Genomic DNA, 19,837 nt, shown 5'->3' on the forward strand with positions numbered 1-19,837 from the left:
AATACTAAGACATGAATTTCTTCAGCGCTATGGAGGCCTCGCACAGTTTTTCTGGGGCACAGTGCACCACCAGCCACCTCTGGCACAGCCCACTCGAGAAGGGCACCTGCTTGTGCCGGAAACCAATGAAGGAGCGCTATCCTGATGTCACTCAACCCAACCGGTTGATGTGATGCCAGGGTACCTAATTTGGACCATGCAGGTCAAGGCAATGTATTCGCCTGTCACCTTGCAAACAACAATGGGTAACCTGGATGATGGCCCTGTATTTGTGTTATTTAAAAGGACAGGCACCCAGATTGCACAGAAGGTAATATTTAAGAACATCTGCTATTGCAAAGTTAATGGAAGTACTCTGAAGTGATTTTAGAGGTGCTGTGGTGAGCTCCAGGATTTGGCAGGGAGTGTTACTGCCTCCTCACAGGGAAGGCAAAACATTTGGTAAGCTGTCCACACAAAGGCTGCAACAGGTTTGGGGGCTGCATTAGCAGTGCCTCTGGGTCTGCAGGATGACAGGGAGATGGAGCAGAGGCTGCAGACAGGGCAAGCTATTCACAGTGCCCTCTGCCAACTTTGAGCTGAACTCCTCTATGCTCCTTGACAGTGACAGGAGGCTGTCTAGCAGCCCAGCCAATGCACCCAGCATCTCAGCGTGCACGCCCATCAGTGCTCTGCTGTATGGTGCCCCACCGAGGTCCTCAACTGAGACCTCTGTAGCAGAACTCATCTGCGAACATGTCTTCTGGTGAGCTGGCAAACAAACCATCCGTTACCCCTGGCTTGGCTGCAGCCCACTCATGCCAGCATGACTCACCACGTGCTGATCCCAATTCTATACCTCTGACTGAAGTACGTGCAATGCCAGTATCTGAGCTGATGGCTGTCAGTGTCAGGTCAAATGTCAGAGCCTCTTCATTAGAGCTGTGCTGTTGCTCTCTTTCCTCCTCCTGGGGCTGCTGTGGCTGGGCAGGATGAGCTCAGAAGGGGAAAGTTGGTGTGAGGGAGGGGGTGCGGTGGGAAACACCATCCGCAGCTTGCTCATCATGCCAGATAGCAGGATGAGGGTGAGCTGGGAATTGAGAAGGGGCATCAGGCAGGAACATAACGTCATTCTCAATGTTCTCAGCAATGCCAGATGCAAGGGGCATGGTTGAATTCAGCACAATGATGCAGAGAGCCATCTCATCTGTCAGGCTCAGGATGTGCAGATGTCCTTATCCTTTGCCTGTTCTGTTCTGTTCTGTTCCTTTCAATTGTGTCCACCTTTCCTGCAAGAGTGGCAGAATGTCAGTGATTGTGCTGCACTGTGTTTGTGTGTTGTGCCTGTTGTAGCTGAATAGCTGGAGGTATGTGGAGGCAGTAAGAGGTGGGTGTGAGGCTAGTATCATTGGAAGGTGTGAGGGTGAAGAAAAAATCTGGATGTTAGGCGTGAGTCCTGAGTGCTAGGGAGTGCTGCTGGATGAGTGATGGGGATGTGGTGCATTGAGCAGTGAGAGGCTGGTGTTATGGTGGGTAGGAGGTGTTTTGTGAAGATGCATTCACTGACCTTGACCACCCACATGAGGTTATTAGACTTCTTTGGCATTGCTACCAGGTCATCGGGTTTGCACTTAGAGTTCTGTTAACAGTTTTGGTCCACTTACTTAATGAGGGATATACTTGCATTGAAAACAGTTCAGAGAAGGTTCACTAGGCTAATTCCTGGAATGAAAGGGTTGTCTTATGAGGAAACATTGAGCAGGTTTGGCCTATACTCATTGGCGTTTAGAAGAATGAGAAGTGATCTTACTGAAATATGTAAGATTCTGAGGGGGCTTGATAGGATGGATGCTGAGAGGATGTTTCCCCTCGTGGGGGAAATCTAGAACTAGAGGGCACAGTTTCAAAATAAGGGGTTTTCCATTTAAGACAGAGATAAGGAAGAATTTCTTCTCTCAGAGAGCCATTAATCTTTGGAATTCTCTTCCCAGAGAGCAGTGGAGGCTGGGTCATTGAATATATCCAAGGCTGAGTTAGACAGATGTTTGATCTATAAGGTGTCAAGGGTTATGGGGGGCCAGCAGGAAAGTGGAGTTAAGACCACAATCAGATCAGCTATGATCTTATTGAAAGGTGGAGAAGGCTTGAGGGGGTGAATGGCCTACTCCTGCTCCTATTTCTTATGTTCTTATGATCTTATGAGTTGACCTCCCTGACCCTCTATTCCCGCTCCCTTATGTGGGTTGTCTTTGAGGGCCTCCGGCTCCCTGTAGAACCAAGTTGTTGCTTCTCCTGCCCACAGCCACTACTAATGCTTCTAGACCTGCATCTGTCACTCTGGAACTTTCCTTCTGCCCTGGTGTTCCATTTTCCATCTTTTAAATTCCAGCAAGCTTATTCAGTGTAGCTTTCTTTTAAGAGGGACAGGCTGCCTTTAAGAACTGAGTGCTTCCTGCAACACATGATCTCAGCACAATGCTGTTTTGCCTCCTGCTGAGCACAGAGGCAGCTGGCAGCAAGCAACCCATTCAGCCCCATGCCACAGCATGGTACTGAAGGTGGGAGTACCAAATTTATGTCCTGCCCAACTCTAACAGAACCAGCATGGGCAGGTCACGAATCACGAGCTCTGTGCCCAAATAACGGGGCAGATGAATATTTAGCCCCTTGTATCTGGTTTAAATCTCAATTCAATAATGTCTCAAAAATTTATCATTTTTGTTTTACTACAGAGGTGGTTAGGAATTCAATACACATTTTTAAAAATACGATTTCATTGCTATTTTTAAAAACATACCTCAAGGATGATTGTAGCATTTTGAAGAATTACATTTGAATGCATTTATTTTCAAGGTAACTATGACACATATTTGAAAAGGTTAAATCATGGAAAAGAGCAAACAAATTGAAATTCTGCTGTATGTTATTGGTAACATAACACCTTGGTACGGAATTCCTTTTTTGATAAAGACATTAATCCATTTATTTGTTGCCTTTTTTAAAATAGCAGGCAGGAGCGATTCAGAGGAATGTGTTAACACTTTAAGTATTACTATTGTACAGCACATTTTCAACCCAAAGGTACATTTACTCTAACTCCGTATGGTTTTAAGTACAAGAACTTATTCCAGCAAGTTGGATGCTTTCAGCTTGTTTGTATTTTCAGTTACTTACTGAGTTTCTCAATAACTGGCAGCAAACTGTACCAGGTCTTTAAATACTCAGCTCTGAAACCATCTAATGAAATCAGTATCAAAGGTGGGTGAGGAAACCTGAAATTCAAGGACCACATGTTACGATATTATTTATTATTTCTGTATAGTTTACAGCAGCGTAATGAAGTACACATCATACCTTTATCTCAAAATAAATTCAGCAGCAAACCTAATACACTGGTCATACTGGTCAAGGTCAGCTAGTAAAAAGAGAACAAATCCTAAAACTGCACACAGGCATGTGGTTTGCTCTGACTACAAAGTTAAAGAATAAAGCTGCGAAAATAGTTTGGCATTTCTGGCACATTCCCAGTCTAAGGTCACAGGAGTGCAGTAAAATTAGTCCAGGACCTCATTGTGCCAGGCAGGTCCCAGCCTGCCCTCTAAGTCTCCAGGGTTGCCTGCTTGAGGCAGAACTTTAATTCACCCCAAATATGGCCTCCTAATAAAAGTGATAGTCAGGGAAAGGAATTCCCAGGTCGGCAACTTCCTTGGCCCCAGCCAGAGTACCTTCGGATAAGAATGTAAGAACATAAGAAATAGGAGCAGGAGCATGGCGGGAGCGGAAGTTTAAAAAGTATGCCAAAGCCCAGAGTCGGAGACCGGAGTCAGACAGAGCGAGAGAAAGGAGCAAGGCGGGAAACATCGAAAAGTGACATCAGAGTGACACCACAATCAACAGAGAGAGCAGGGAAGAAGCTACCTGTTTGGTGAGTAACTGGTAAGTGATTAAGGTCCATTCTAATCCTAACATTTAAAATAATAAAGGAACTAGTATTAAGCTTAATAAAATACATTAAAAAAAGAAAAATAAAATAAAAATTTGAATAAAATAATTAAGTAGTTAATTCAAACACATTAAGCATGGCAGGACAGGTAATGTGTCATGGCTGCTGCAGGTGGGAACTCCTGGATGCCAGTGTGATTCAGAGCAAACACGTCTGCAGTAAGTGTTTGCAGCTCGAAGAGCTTCGGCTTAGAGTCATTGAACTGGAGTCCGAGCTGCAGACACTGCAACATGTCAGGGAGGGGGAAAATTACCTGGACATTTTGTACCAGGAGGCGGTCACACCCCTTAGGGTAGGGTCTTCTGATTTGGTCAGTGGTCAGGGACAGGAGAGTGTGGCTGCAGCTGCGGTAGGTAAGAGGACCCAAAGGGCAGGATTGCAGGAGCCTCAGCCTTTGCAATTGTCTAACAGGTCTGAGGTTCTTTCAGCTTGTTTGGATGTGAGTGGGGACTGCAGGGTGGATGAGCAACCTGACCATGGCACCATGGTACAGGAAGCCATTCAAGTGGAGGGAAAAAAAAGGAATGTAGTGGTAATAGGGTACAGTACAGTTAGGGGGATTGACACTGTTCTCTGCAGCAAAGAGCGAGAGTCCAGACGACTCTGTTGCCTGCCCCATGCCAGGGTTTGGGACATCTGCTCAGGGCTGGAGAGGAACTTACAGTGGGAGAAGATCCAGTCATTGTGGTCCATGTAGGTACCAATGACATAGGCAGGACAAGGAAAGAAGTTCTGCATAGTCAGTATGAGGAACTAGGCGCCAAATTAAGAAGCAGAACCTCAAAGGTAATAATCTTTGGATTATTACCTAAGCCACGTGCAAATTGGCATAGGGCAAATAAGATTAGAGAAATTAATGCGTGGCTCAAAGACTGGTGTGGTAGAAGTGGTTTCCGGTTCATAGGGCACTGGCACCAGTACTGGGGACTGTGTTGGCTGTACCATTGGGATGGTCTGCACCTGAACCGTGCTGGGGCCAGTGTTCTAGCAAGCCACATAACTAGGGAAGTAGAGAGGGTTTTATACTGAATCGTGGGGGCAAGAGATCAAATTTGGGAAGATATGATAAATCAAGAAGTAGAGACAAGGCAATAGAGAAAGGTATCAATATGGGAAACGATAAACAGACTGTGACAGAAAGGGACAGAGCATACAAATCTAAGAGTAAATCAACAGATAAGGCTAGAGTTTAAAAAAATAATAAAAGGACACAACTAAAGGCTCTGTATCTGAATGCACGTAGCATTCGAAACAAAACAGATGAACTGAGAGCGCAAATAGAAGTAAGTACGATCTGATAGCCATTACAGAGACATGGTTATCAGGCAGGATGATATAGATTGGGACCTGAATATTGAAGGGTACATGGCACTTAGAAAAGACAGGAAGCTAGGAAAATGTGGAGGTGTATCTCTGTTAATTAATTATGATATTAGCACAATAGAGAGGGATGACCTAAGTTCAGGAGACCAGGATGTAGAAGCAGTTTGGGTAGAGATGAGAAATCATAAAGGCAAGAAGTCACTTGTGGGAGTGGTGTACAGGCCACCTAATATTAACCACACTGTAGGACAGGGTATAAAGGAAGAAATAATGGGAGCTTGTCAGAAAGGTACAGCGATAATTATGGGGGATTTTAACCTACATATAGACTGGAAAAATCAGATGGGCAGGGGTAGCCTAGATGAGGAGTACATAGAATATTTTCAGGATGATTTCTTGGAACAATACATTCTGGAGCCAACCAGGGATCAGGCTATACTAGACCTGGTATTGGGCAACGAAATAGGATTAATTAATGACCTCATAGTTAAGGCACCCCCTAGGTAGCAGCGATCATAATATGATTGAATTTTACATTCAGTTTGAGGGAGAGAAGAGTGGGTCCAAGACTAGTATTTTAAACTTAAGTAAGGGCGATTATGAGGGCATGAAAGCAGAGCTAGCTGAAGTGAACTGGCAAATCAGGTTAAGGGATAGGACAATAGAGATGCAGTGGCAGACACTTAAGGGGATATTTCAGAATACACAGAATAGATACATATCAACGAGAAAGAAAAATTCCTAGGGTGGGACCTGACATCCGTGGTTAATTGAAACAGTTAAAGATAGTATCAAACTTAAAGATAAAGCCTATAATTGTGCAAAGATGGGAAGCAGGTCAGAAAATTGGACAGAATATAAAAAACAGCAAAGAAGGATTAAAAGATTGATAAGGAAGGTAAAATGAGAGTATGAGAGACAGATAGCCAGAAATTTAAAGACAGATAATGAGAGTTTCGATGGATATTTTAAAAAGAAAAGAGTTAACAAAATGAGCGTTGGTCCTATAAAAATTGAGCCTGGGGAATTAATAATGGATAACAAGGAGATGGCAGATGAATTGAACAGATATTTTACACTGGTCTTCACTATTGAGGATACAAGTAATATCCCAGTATTAGCTGTAAGTCAGGAAGTGGAAGGGAGGGAGGAACTCAAGAAAATTACAATCATCAAGGAAGTGGTACTGAACAAATTGTTGGAGCTGTGGCTGACAAGTCCCTGGGTCCTGATGGACTTCATCCTAGGAGGTTCAAAGAAGTGGCTGGTGAGATAGTTGATGCGTTAGTTTTAATTTTCCAATATTCCCTAGATTCAGGGAAGGTTCTGATAGATTGGAAAATAGCAAATGTAACTCCTTTATTCAAAAAGGGATGGAGACAGAAAGCAGGAATCTACAGGCCAGTTAGCTTAACATCTATCTTAAGGAAAATGTTAGAAGCTATTATTAAAGACATATAGCAGGGCATTTAGAAAAATTCAAGGTAATCAGGCAGAGTCAACATGGTTTTGTGAAAGGGAAATCATGTTTAACCAATTTATTGTAGCTCTTTGAGGGAGTTACATGTGCTGTGGATAAAGGGGAACCAGTGGATGTATTGTACTTAGATTTCCAGAAGGCATTTGATAAGGTGCACATTAATGGTTACTGCAGAAAATAAAAGCTCACAGTGTAGGAGGTAACAAATTGGAATGGATAGAAGATTGGTTAGCTAACAGGAAACAGAGAGTAGGCATAAATGGGTAATTTTCTGGTTGGCAAGATGTAACGAGTGGTGTGCCACAGGGATCTGTGCTGGGGCCTCAACTTTTAACAATTGAAATAAATTATTTAGATGAAGGGACTGAAGGTATGGTTGCTAAATTTGCTGATGATACAAAGATAGGTAGGAAAGTGACTTGTGAAGAGGACATAAGGAGGCTACAAAGGGATATAGATAGGTTAAGTGAGTGGGCAAAGACCTGGAAAATGGAGTATAATGTGGGAAAGTGTGAAATTGTCCACTTTGGCAGGAAGAATAAAAAAGGAACATATTATCTAAATAGAGAGAGATTGCAGAGCTCTGAAATGCAGAGGGATATGGGTGTCCCAGTGCATGAATCGCAATATGCAGGTACAGCACATAATTAGGAAAGCTAATAGAATGTTATTGTTTATCGTGAGGAGAATTGAATACAAGAGTAGGGAGGTTATGCTTCAGCTATACAGGGCATTGGTGAGACCACATCTGGAGTACTGTGTACAGTACTGGTCTCCTTATTTAAGGAAGGATGTAAATGCATTGGAGGCAGTACAGAGAAGGTTTACTAGACTAATACCTGGAATGGGCGGGCTGTCTTATGAAGAAAAGTTGGACAGGCTAGGCTTGTATCCGCTGGGATTTAGAAGAGTAAGAGGCGGCTTGATTGAAACATATAAGGTCCTGAGCAGTCTTGACAGGGTGGATGTGGAAAGGATGTTTTCCCTTGTGGGAGAATCTCAAACTAAGGGTCACTGTTTAAAAATAAGGGGTCGCCCATTTAAGACAGAGATGGGGAGGAATTTTTTCTCTCAGAGGGTCATGAGTCTTTGGAATTCTCTTCCTCAAGAGGCAGTGGAAGCAGAGTCTTTGAATAATTTTAAGGCAGAGGTAGATAGAATCTTGATAAGCATGGGGGTGAAAGGTTATCGGGGGTAGGTGGAAATGTTGAGTAATCAGTACAGCATGAACTTATTGAATGGCAGAGCAGGCTCAAAGGGCCGAGTGGCCTACTCCTGCTCCTAATTCGTATGCTCGTATCCCTCTGAGGTATAGAATTTCAAAGGTTCACAACCCTCTGAATGAAGACATTTCTCCTCATCTCAGTTTTAAATGATCCTGAGGCTGTGCCTCTGAGTTCTAGACACCCCAGTTACTGGAAACAACCTCTCAGCACCTACCCTGTCAAGTCCTCTAAGGATTTTATACTTTTTAATGAGATCACTTCGCGTTCTTCAAAACTCCAGAAAATAAAGGCCCATTTTACTCAATCTCTTCTCATAGGACAGCCCTGCCATCCCAAGAATCAATCTCGTGAACTTTTGTTGCATGCCTCCAAGGCAAGCATATCCTTCCTTAGGAAAGAAAATCAAAAATCTACACAGACCAGGTGTGGTCTCTTCAAAGCCCTATATAGTTGCAACAAGCCCTCCTTACTCTTATACTCCCACCCCATGCAATAAAGGCTAGAATACAATTGCCTCCCCAATTACTTGCTGTAGTAGCATGTTAAATTTCTGTGATTCATGTACAAGGATACCCAAATCCCTCTACATAACAATATTTACTCATTTCTCACCTTTTAAAACTATTCAGCTTTTTCCATTTTTCATACCAAAGTGGATTATTTCACACTTCCCCATATTATATACCTGCTGGTATCTTCTTGCCCAATCAACTTCACTGGTCTATATGCCTTTGCAGCCTCTTTGAATCTTACTCACTGCTTACTTTCCCACTGACTTTTGTATCATCACCAAACTTGGATATCTTACACTCAGTCACTCATCTAATTCATTGATTGACATCGTAAATAGCTGACGCTCCAGCACTGATCCTTGCGGCATTCCATTACTTATACTCTGCCATCCTGAAAATTACCCATTTATTCCTACTTTGTTTTCTGTCCATTAACTAATCTTCAATCCCATGAAGCCTAATCTTGTGTAGCAACCTCCTGTGTGGCACCTTATCAAATTCCTTCATAAAATCTAAATACACTACATCCACTGGTTTTCCCTTATATACCCTGCTAGTTACACCCTCTAAAATCTCTAATAGATTTGTCAACACAATTTTCTCTTTCATAAACCTGTGTTAACTTGGTCAAATCATATTATGATTTCCTAAGTGTCCTGTTACCACGTCCTTAATAATAGATTCTAGCATTTTCCCTGGTACTGATGTCAGGCTAACTGGCCTATAGTTCCCTGTGTTCACCTCCTCTTTTGAACAGCAGGTTTACCTTTGCTACCTTTCAGTCCAGGGTGTCTGTTCGAGAATCATGAGAATTCTGGAAGATCAAAACCAATGCATCCACTATCTGTGCAGCCACCTCTTTTAGAATCCTAGGATGTAGGCCAGCACCATCGGGTCCAAGGGATTTATTGGCTTTTAGTCCAATTAATTTCTCCAATATATTTTCTTTACTAAAATTAATTAAGTTTCTCACTTTCATTAGACCCTTAGATCATACAATTTCCGATATGTCCTTTGTATCTTCTACCGTGAGGATGGATACAAAATATTCGTCTAATGTCTCTGCTATTTCCTTACTCTGCATTTATTTTCCTATTTCTGCCTGTGAGGGACCCACATTTACTTTTGCTAATATCTTCCTTTTTCATATTTGTAAAAGTTCTTACAATCTGTTTTTATATTTCTTGCTAGTTCACTCTCATTCTACTTTCTCACTCTCATTCCATTTCTTCGTCAACCTTCGCTGATTTTTAAAACCCTTACAATCCTCAGGCTTACAACTCTTTTTGGCAACATTATAGCCTATTCTTTTAATCTAATACTATCCTTAACTGCTCTAGTTAGCCATGGTTGTACCATTTTGTGAATTTTTTAATGAAATCTATATTTGTTGAAAATTATGAATTATTTCTTTAAATATTTGCCATTACTTATCTACCATCAAATCTTTTAATATAATTTCACAATCTACCCCAGCCAGCTTATCCCTTATAACTCTGTAACTGGCTTTGTTTAAAGGTAATCCTTAGTTTCAGGCTTAACCACATCACTCTCAAACTTAATATGAAATTCTATCATAGTATGATCACTCTTCCCCAGAGGATCATTTACAATTAGGCTACCAATTAACCCTCTCTCATTACACAATAATATATCTAAAATGGCCTGTTCTCTAGTTGGTTCCTCAAAATACTGTTGTTGGAAACTATCATTAATATATTGATCGACTTGACTTCCTAGCTACTTTTGCCAACTTGGTTTGTCCAGCCTTTATGAAGATTAAGACCCCCATGATTACTGTATTACCCTTGTTACATGCTTCTCTAATTTCCTGATGTATACTCTGCCCAACATTATGATTATTGTTAGGGGGCCCATAAACTACATCCACTAATGTTTTCTGCCTTTTGTTATTTCTTAGCTCTACCCATAATGAATCTACATCCTGATTTTCTGGGCTAAGATCCTTTCTCTCTACTGATTTTATCTCATTATTTATAATCAGGTCTAGCTACCACCTTTTCCATTTTGTCTATCTTTTCTGAAAGTCAAGTACCCTGGAATATTTAGTTCCCAACCTTGGTCACTCTGCACTCACATCTCTTTAATGGCTACTAGGTCAAACAATCTCTATTTGTGCCATTAATTAATCTATCTTTGTACATTCAGATATAGCGCCTTTAATTTTAACTTCTTACTATTTTTCTATTTTCCTCTGATGTGACCTTGGTCACGAATCCCTTTTAACGTTCTTAAACTCTATCCCTTCCTGACACAATCTATTTGATTTTACCCAAATCGCTACTCTGCTTTTTTCTCTTCAGACTTATAAATTTACCCTTACCTGAACATACCCTCCCCCTTATTAGCTTAAAGCCCTATTTGGCTGGTATGTCAGGAGAAATTAAATGTACCTGCCTCCAATCCAGTGAATGTGTGGCTCACCTGGGAGCTCATGCCTGGATCTTGCCCTGGAACCCTGCAAAATTCTGCCTGCTTTCCTGCTAGGTCCTTAAAAACTTGTGTTTTCGACCAGGATTGTTGCATTAAGAAAGACTTGCATTTATATAGCAACTTCCATGACCTCAGGATGTCCCAAAGTGTTTTACAGCCAATAAAGTACTTTTGAAGTGCAATCGCTATTGCATGTAGGAAATGTGGCAAACATTTTTCACACAGCAAGCTCCCACAAACAGCAATGTTAAAATGACTAGATAATCTATTTTAGCAATGTTGGTTAGTCATGACACTGGGCAGAACTCTCCTGCTCTTCAGCAAAATATTGCCACAGGTTCTTTTACATCCACCTGAGAGAGCAGATGGGACCTCAGTTTAAACTTTCCTCTTAAATATGGCACCTCCAACAGTGCAGCGCTCCCTCAGTGCTGCACTGCCATGTCAACGTAGATTTTGTATGCAAGTATCTAGAATGGGACTTGAACCCACAACTTCTGACTCAGAGATGAGTGTGCTCCCATAGCTGACATATAACAGGCCTGCGAATTTACTAAACTGGGTGAACTGGGTGTTAGAAAAATGATTTTACTCACAAAACAAAATGTATAATCTTCTAGTAAATTAAATAATGATTTCTTTTGATGTAATCTGTCCATTTTTCCAGTTCTAAATGCAAATGCCTTTTCCTGCTCCCTTTACAGCATAAACCATTGAACTGATGTGTTATTCACATTATAGCATCTCTTGTTAGGGTCTGAAATTCTGTTAGTGGATGATAAATACCTGGTAGTTCAAAATAATAGGGTGAACAGGTGTTGGGTGTTAATTAGTTAATTGTATTCAAATGTGTATATGTAAAGAGCCAGCCAGCACTGGCTATGTGTTGTTAGGAATGGAGAAGTAAGCTCTGTGGCAAGCAATAAACAGTCTCCACTTAAGCTTCCTGGTCTCAGTGTCTTCTTCACAAACAGGCTTTGAAGTTCCATAACATTTCTTACCCTGCAGGACATTGAGGAGCACTCATTTCTTCACATTCATCTTCCACCCAAGATGTTACGGCTACATAAGGAGAAAAATCACTAAAATTAGCTTTTGAAATTTGAAAGTGGCTCTCACGCTTAGATCACACTTGGTATTTTCATTAAATTAAATAAGGTGTTTTTCACCTACAACCATACCTACAATGGGTGAAACATAGGAGCAGGAGTAGGCCATTCAGCCCATCGAGCCTGCTCTGCCATTCAATATGATCATGGCTGATCATCCACTTCAATGCCTTTTTCCCACACTATCCTCATATCCCCATATGTCATTTAGAAATCTGTCAAACTCTGCTTTAAACATACTCAATGACTGAGCTTCTACAGCCCTCTGGGATAGAGAATTCCAAAGATTCACAGCCCTCTGAGTGAAGAAATTTCTTCTCATCTCTGTGGCTTCCCCCTTATTTCTAGACTCTCCAACCAGGGGAAACACCTTAACTGCATCTACCCTGTCTATCCCTTTTAGTATTTTGTTGGTTTCAATGAGATCACCTCTCATCTTCTAAACTCTTCATAGGACAGTCCCGCCATCCCGGGAACAAGTCTGGTGAACCTTCGTTGCACTCCCTCTATGGCAATAATATCCTTCCTGAGGTAAGGGGACCAAAACTGCACACAGTACTCCAAGTGTGGTCTAACCAAGGTTCTATACAATTGAAGCAAGACTTCACTACTCCTGTTCTCAAATCCTCAAGCAATAAAGGCTAACATACCATTGGCCTTCTTAATTGCTTGCTGCACCTGCATGTTAGCTTTCAGTGACTTATTGACAAGGACACACAGGTCCCTTTGTACGTCTACACTTTCTAATCTCTTATCATTTAAGAAATACTCTGCACATCTATTCCTCCTACCAAAGTGTATAACCTCACATTTTTCCACATTATATTCCATCTGATTATATTCCATCTGCCACATTCTTGCCCACTCACTAAGTCTGTCTATAGCTCTTGAAGCCAGTTTGCATCTTCCTCACAACACACATTCCCACCTAGTTTTGTGTCATCCACGAACTTGGAAATACTACATTTGGTCCCTATACCCAAATCACTGATATATATTGTGAACAGCTGGGGCCCAAGCACTGATCCCTGGGCTACTCCACTAATCACAGACTGCCAACGCGGGAATGACCTGTTTATTCCTACTCTCTGCTTTCTGCCAGTTAACTAATCCTTAATCCATGCTTGTAGATTACCTCCTATCCCATGTGCTTTAATTTTACTGACCAGTCTCCTGTGGGGGACTTTATCAAAAGTCTTCTGAAAATCCAAGTATATCATGTCCACCAACTCCCCTTTATCAATTCTGTTAGTAACATCCTCAAAAAACTCCAACAGGTTCGTCAAACATGATTTCCCATTCATAAATCCATGTTGACTCTGCCCAATCAGATCATTATTATCCAAGTGTCCATTTATAAAATCCTTTAGAACAGATTCTAGCATTTTCCCATGTAAGGTCTGTAATTCCCTGTTTTCTCACTCCCTCCCTTCTTAAATAGTGGGGTGACATTTGAGACCTTTCAATCTGCAGGAACTGCTCCAGAATCTATAGAATTTTGGAAGATGATCACCAATGCATCCACTATCTCCATAGCTACCTCTTTTAACACTCTGGGATGTAGAATATCAGGTCCTGGGGACTTATCAACTTTCAGCCCCATTAATTTCTCCAATACAACCTTCTTACTAATACTAATTGCCTTCAATTCCTCATTCCCCCTAATCCCTTGGATCTCTAATTCTGGGAGATTTCTTGTATCTTCTTTAGTGAAGACAGACACAAAGTAATCATTTAGCATCTCTGCCATTTCTCTATTCCCCATTATAAATTCTCCTGACTCTGCCTGTAATGGACCCACATTTTCTTAGCCAAACATTTCCTTTTTACATACCTGTAGAAGCTTTTACAGTCCGTTTTTATATTTTTCGCTAGCTGACATTCATATTCTGTTCTCCCTTTCTTTATCAGTTTCATGGTCCTCCTTTGCTCTATTCTAAAATCCTCCCAATCCTCAGGTTTACTACTTTTTCTGGAACTTTATAGGCCTTTTCTTTTAATCTTATACAATCCTTAACTTTGTTTGTTATCCACGGTTGACTGCCTTTACTTTTGGGGATTTTGTGCCTTGAAGGAATGTATAGTTGCTCTAAACTATTTATTTATTTATTTAGAGATACAGCACTGAAACAGGCCCTTCGGCCCACCGAGTCTGTGCCGACCAACAACCACCCATTTATACTAACCCTACAGTAATCCCATATTCCCTATCACCTACCTACACTAGTGGCAATTTACAATGGCCAATTTACCTATCACCTGCAAGTCTGTGGGAGGAAACCAGAGCACCCGGCAAAAACCCACGCGGTCACAGGGAGAACTTGCAAACTCCGCACAGGCAGTACCCAGAATTGAACCTGGGTCCCTGGAGCTCTGAGGCTATGGTGCTAACCACTGCGCCACTGTGCCGCCCCTATGTAATATTTCTTTAAAGACTATCCATTGCCTATGTACTGTCATACCTTTTAATGTATTTTCCTAATGCACCTCAGCCAATTTGCCCCTCATACCTTCATTTGAACCTTTTGTTCAAATTTAACACCCTGGTTTCAGATTGAACTACCTCACTTTCAAACATAATGTAAAATTCTATCATATTATGGTGACTCATCCCTAAAGGTTATTTTAGAAGACTGTTAATTAGCCCTTTCTCATTACATGAAATTAGATCCAAAATAGCCTGTTCTCTAGTTGGTTCCTCAACATACTGCTCTAGAAAACCATCCCTAACACACTCTAGAAATCTGTCCTCCACAGTATTAGTGCTCATTAGGTTTACCCAGTCTATATGCAGATTGGTGTCACCCATGATTACTGTATTACCCATGCCGGAATCCTATTGTCTCAAATACTTGGCACTTCGATACTTGATACTTCAATTTGTTCTTTAACTGACATTGCACCACAGGACCAATTACTTTCTGTCATTCAATTGATGAGATTTAGAGTCATAGAGAGATACAGCACCAAAACAGGCCCTTTGGCTCACCGGGTCCGCGCCGACCATCAACCACCCATTTATACTAATCCTATATTAATCCCATTTTCCCTCTCACATCCCCACCTTCCCTCAATTCTCCTACCACCTACCTACACTAGGGGCAATTTTTACAATGGCCAATTTACCTATCAACCCACAAGTCTTTGGCCTGTGGGAAGAAACCGGAGCACCCGGAGGGGACCCACACGGTCACAGGGAGAACTTGCAAACTCCGCACAGGCAATACCCAGAACCAAACCCAGGTCACTAGATCTGTGAGGTTGCAGTGCTAACCACTGCGCCAGTGTGGTGCCCTAATTGTGGATTGTTCTATGATAATTCAGTTATTATCATTATGTGGAAATCGATTACTAATGGAATCCCTCACAGATAAGTATTAGGACCAATACTCTTCAAAATCTATATTTATGATCTGGATGAAGGCGTTGAGGGCTCTGCAAGTCTGCAGATGACACAGTGGTTTGTGCCAGTGCCAGAACCTGGATGAAAACAGATTACATTTGGATCTAGATGTGATGAGGGAATGGAGCCACATCTCAGAGAAGAGATTTAATGTAGATAACTGTAGCATTAAGCATGTAGGCCAGGGTGAATGCTAAACTTGTGCAGTTAAAATTCTTTACCTTTACAAACGGTCTTGTAATTAGTGCAGCAATCACCATTTTGCGAACAATCATCAGAGCATGAACAGCGGCTCAAGGGTAAACGCATCTCGCCACAGCGGAACTTGTTACATGTCCAGAGCTCAGCTAAATTACAAAAATATCCAGTTAATCTACTTTCCTAAGAAGAAAATGTACAGAGTTAGAATGGGAACCATTGTTTAATATATGCCTGCCATTCTAAATTAGAAAGAAATAGCATTTTATCACACCTTAAAAGTATGTTAAACCATTTACTCCTTCTTCTTTGGCCTACTTATCTCGAGAGACAATGGGTAAGCGCCTGGAGGTGGTCAGTGGTGTGAGGAGCAGCGCCTGGAGTGGCTATAAAGGCCAATTCTAGAGTGACAGGCTCTTCCACAGGTGCTGCAGAAAAATTTGTTTGTCGGGGCTGTTACACAGTTGGCTCTCCCCTTGCGCTTCTGTCTTTTTTCCTGCCAACTGCTAAGTCTCTTCGACTCGCCACACTTTAGCCCCGCCTTTATGGCTGCCCGCCTGCTCTGGGGATATAATAAATCATTGTGCATGCCGTGACTTGTTATGTAGTCAAACACTGCCAGCACTTTTCACATAGTGAGATCCTTTTAACAACACTAAGATGAATGACTAGTTAACCTGTTTTTGTTTGAGGGAAGGTATTGGTCAGGAACTAGAAGATATCAATAGTGCAATTGGGAATTTTAAATTTATCTGAACCACTGGAACTGGCAGCAGAAGCTCAGGGGGGATTTTATACTCTCCCCCATAGTGAGTTTGGAAGCGGGGAGAACATTTAATCGGGTGGGATTGTGGGGGGATGAGGGTGAGTCAGCCGCCTTCCAGCCTGCACCCCAATTAAGTCCATGGCAGGAAAGCCCAACTGAGAGCCTCATCCTGCTGCTACCACTGCCCAGCAGAAGGCAGACCTGTCCCCATGCAGGGAGCATGCCAAGCAAACCTGTACAGGTTGCTTGCTGGCTGCAGGGGAGAGGGGGGGGTGGGTCCTGATGGGGTGGGTCCCTCGTTCAAAAGCACTTCGTGCCTGATCAAGGGACCCGGCTTCGGGGTGGGGGGGTGGTGCGGGGGTGCGCTGAGAGTCACCCTACTTCCCTTGCTGCTGATCACCCTAAAAACCCCTCCCCCACGACCTCCACCCCGCAAAACCCCTCGCACCATGACTCACCTATGGCCTGGGTCCCTCGATGCTTCTGGCCCTCCAATAGGTGCATTACCGGTCGCAGCCACCAGCTCCATGGTGGCGATGTTCAGTTAAAGAGCTGCCGGTCTCTGAATGGCCGGCAGCTCTCAGCAGGTGGGATTTCCGTCACTGGGGTCCTTACTTCCGGGGAAGGCCCGCCACTGTCTACTGAACTGCCTAATTGACATGTAATGCGATGAGCCTTCCCCAGAGCAGGCAGTGCAGGGCTCTCGCCCACTCTTCATCTGATGGCCAAGATCCCCATCGCCTGCATAAAATTCACCCCTCAGTTTAATATCTCACTTTAAGTCAGTTACATTTTTGGGTATCAACACTTGGAAAACAAATACCCACTCACTATGATCTGGAATGTGCCTCTATCTAGGTAATTGTGGTTAATCCAGGAATCAGACAAAGAACCCTGGTCATTGCATTTTGGTTTACTGGATGTACCATATGCCCTTGTGTGATTTTCTTGACTTTAGTAGATGGAACAAAGAACAAAGAACAAAGAACAGTACAGCACAGGAACAGGCCATTCGGCCCTCCAAGCCTGCGCCGATCTTGATGCCTGCCTAAACTAACACCTTCTGCACTTCCGGGGCCCATATCCCTCTATTCCCTTCCTATTCATATATTTGTCAAGATGTCTCTTAAAGGTCGCTATTGTATTTACTTCAACCACCTCCACTGGCAGCAAGTTCCAGGCACTCACCACCCTCTGTGTAAAAAACTTGTCTCGCACATCCCCTCTAAACTTTGCCCCTCAAAGAATGAAGACTCTAACAAACCATGTTTAATAATAAACATCTAATCCATTGGATTTATTAAAGGTTTTCAAAATTGTGAAATGATTTGAGAGTAAATAATTAGACTATTTCCACTAGTTGATAAATTGGTGACAATGAGGAATAAAGTGAGAATCATTGCTAGGTCAATGAAAGGGGAAGTGAGAAGAAATATTTTCACACATAAGTTTATTAGAGAATGAAATACTTAATCAGAAGTATCTTTTGAGGGGTAAGAAAATTGAATTAGAGCAATAAATCTAGTTGAAGAGTTCACTCTGGAACAGGCACAATGGATTTAATTGCCACCTTTATGCTGTAATTTCTGATTGTACATTCTGGATTTTATCTCAGAAGCAAGTTCTGTTTGGGGACCTGTGAGGTTGGAAAACCAGAAGAGCAGAAATCCTGAATGTCCTCCAGTTTTTGCTTTCAGAGCTCTTGTAAAATTTTCTGTCGGTTTCCTGCTGATAGTCTGGAAGCATTTTGGACAGGAAGCTTGCTACACAAGGCTACAGCATAGGAGGGCAGGTAGGTCGAGTGGTGGAGTCCCAATCAAGGGGTGGTGGTGGGGCGGGGAGAGGAGAGCGGTTCCAATGATGGTTGGGGAACAGAAGATGGTCTAAGGGAACAGATGACTGTGGCGGGGGGTGGGGGGAGGTGGTGGTGGTCCAATGGTGGTTGGGGGTAACAGATGGTAATCAGGAGGGGGGAGCAGATAGATCATGGTGGGAAAGGGTGGCATGTTACTGGGTAGCTTGTTGGGCCTGACGGAAGCACTCCTGCTCTTCCTATTCCACAAGCAGTGTTGGATTCATGGAAGCATTCATGGATTCAGTCCCTCTCAACTCCTTTCAGCTATTGGGATTTCCAAGGTCTGGGAAAACCGACCAACATGAGCTCATAACTGTTAAAATGAAGGCAGGAAGTCTCATTATAATATTCAAATGACTAACCCGCATCCCACGAGTGGATTGTTTGCTCACCCCTCATCTTGCCCCTGTTAAAATGAGGAGTGGGTAGGTTTGAGGCAAGTTGGGTTCCCGTTTTAATACTTTTGAATTTTACCCTCTGACCCAACACCAACCCACCCATTTTTGGAAGCTAAGATTCAGCCCTATAATTCTGAAACATTATTGAATTGTAATGAGTGTTTTGTAAAATCATTTTTCTTTAACAAATCAAAATATGTCCCAAACTATTGTTCAGAAATAGTCACATGAAAGAACTGGAACTTCAAACACATTTCCTACCTCCCCATATCACAAGCTTTTCAGTAAGAATAATGAATGGTGAAAAACGAGGGAAAGAGAAAGAAGTTTTGGAGAAACTATGCTGAAAATGTTTGTGGAATGTTATCTTTCTTACACGTACCTGGCTGAAGACAGACTTCTGCAAAATCCAAGCAACAGCTGCGAGTTTCTCTACAGAGACTGTCACAACGACAGCCCCTGACTTCCTCATCAGAGGGTGGATGGCATCGGTTTCTGCAGCTAACTGGAAACATGAATTGGTCATTATATAAGATAATAATAGATGGCATATGGTACATTGTTAAGTCAACTCTGTTTGTGAAGAAGTTCATGTTCAACAGAATTTGATCTTGTCAGGTCTAAAATCACATGAAGGCTGAAATAAAGGAACCTCTCATTGCTCAGTTGGTAAGTGTACAGTTCATCTAGTATTGGCCCAGAAGGGTTCCAGACTGAACCTCTTCGTTCCACTGATGTAACTGATCTCAGCATATTGGAGAAGAGTTAGCCAGGGTTCCAACTGCAATTTGCTTCAATAACCCTTCCTGGAATGCCTACATATGGCTGTAGGCAAGCTCAAGACTGGAGCTTTGATGTTTTCACATTCAAATAAAATTAATTGTCTAAACTTACAAATGAAGAATATCCACTTTGGCCATCTTTGGGAAGGCAAAAGTTTGGTAGGTGGACAATAGTGAGCAAAACAAAATTTGTGGGCATATATTGGAACACAGCTTTCTACAGTTGAGCAAACGGGCAACCAGTTTCAATTGTGAAATTCTTAATAATAGTCTTCAAAGGTGAAACATCTGGCCTATAAAATTTTCTGACTTGGGAAAGAGATGCAGGTAAGAGATAGTAATCAAAAAG

The 19,837-nt window shown here is 42.2% G+C and overlaps 1 protein-coding gene across 2 annotated transcripts in view; it reads right to left on the reverse strand.

The window, feature by feature from the left end:
* Positions 1-19,837, reverse strand: part of LOC137358745 (ectonucleotide pyrophosphatase/phosphodiesterase family member 3-like) — a 164,303-nt gene that overhangs the window by 124,802 nt on the left and 19,664 nt on the right. Inside the window, exons 3-6 of one of the 2 annotated variants that reach the window (XM_068025043.1) lie at positions 19,089-19,211; positions 15,711-15,836; positions 11,979-12,039; positions 3,154-3,251 (exon numbers count right to left, since the gene is read on the reverse strand). In XM_068025043.1, the coding sequence (XP_067881144.1) occupies positions 3,154-3,251; positions 11,979-12,039; positions 15,711-15,836; positions 19,089-19,211 (408 nt within the window). Of the gene's footprint in view, positions 1-3,153; positions 3,252-11,978; positions 12,040-15,710; positions 15,837-16,911; positions 17,010-19,088; positions 19,212-19,837 lie in introns of those variants that run through there. The other variant, XM_068025044.1, reaches the window with a different exon arrangement.

Source organism: Heterodontus francisci, chromosome 3, assembly GCF_036365525.1.
Source record: "Heterodontus francisci isolate sHetFra1 chromosome 3, sHetFra1.hap1, whole genome shotgun sequence".
Classification (NCBI taxonomy): Eukaryota; Metazoa; Chordata; class Chondrichthyes; order Heterodontiformes; family Heterodontidae; genus Heterodontus; species Heterodontus francisci.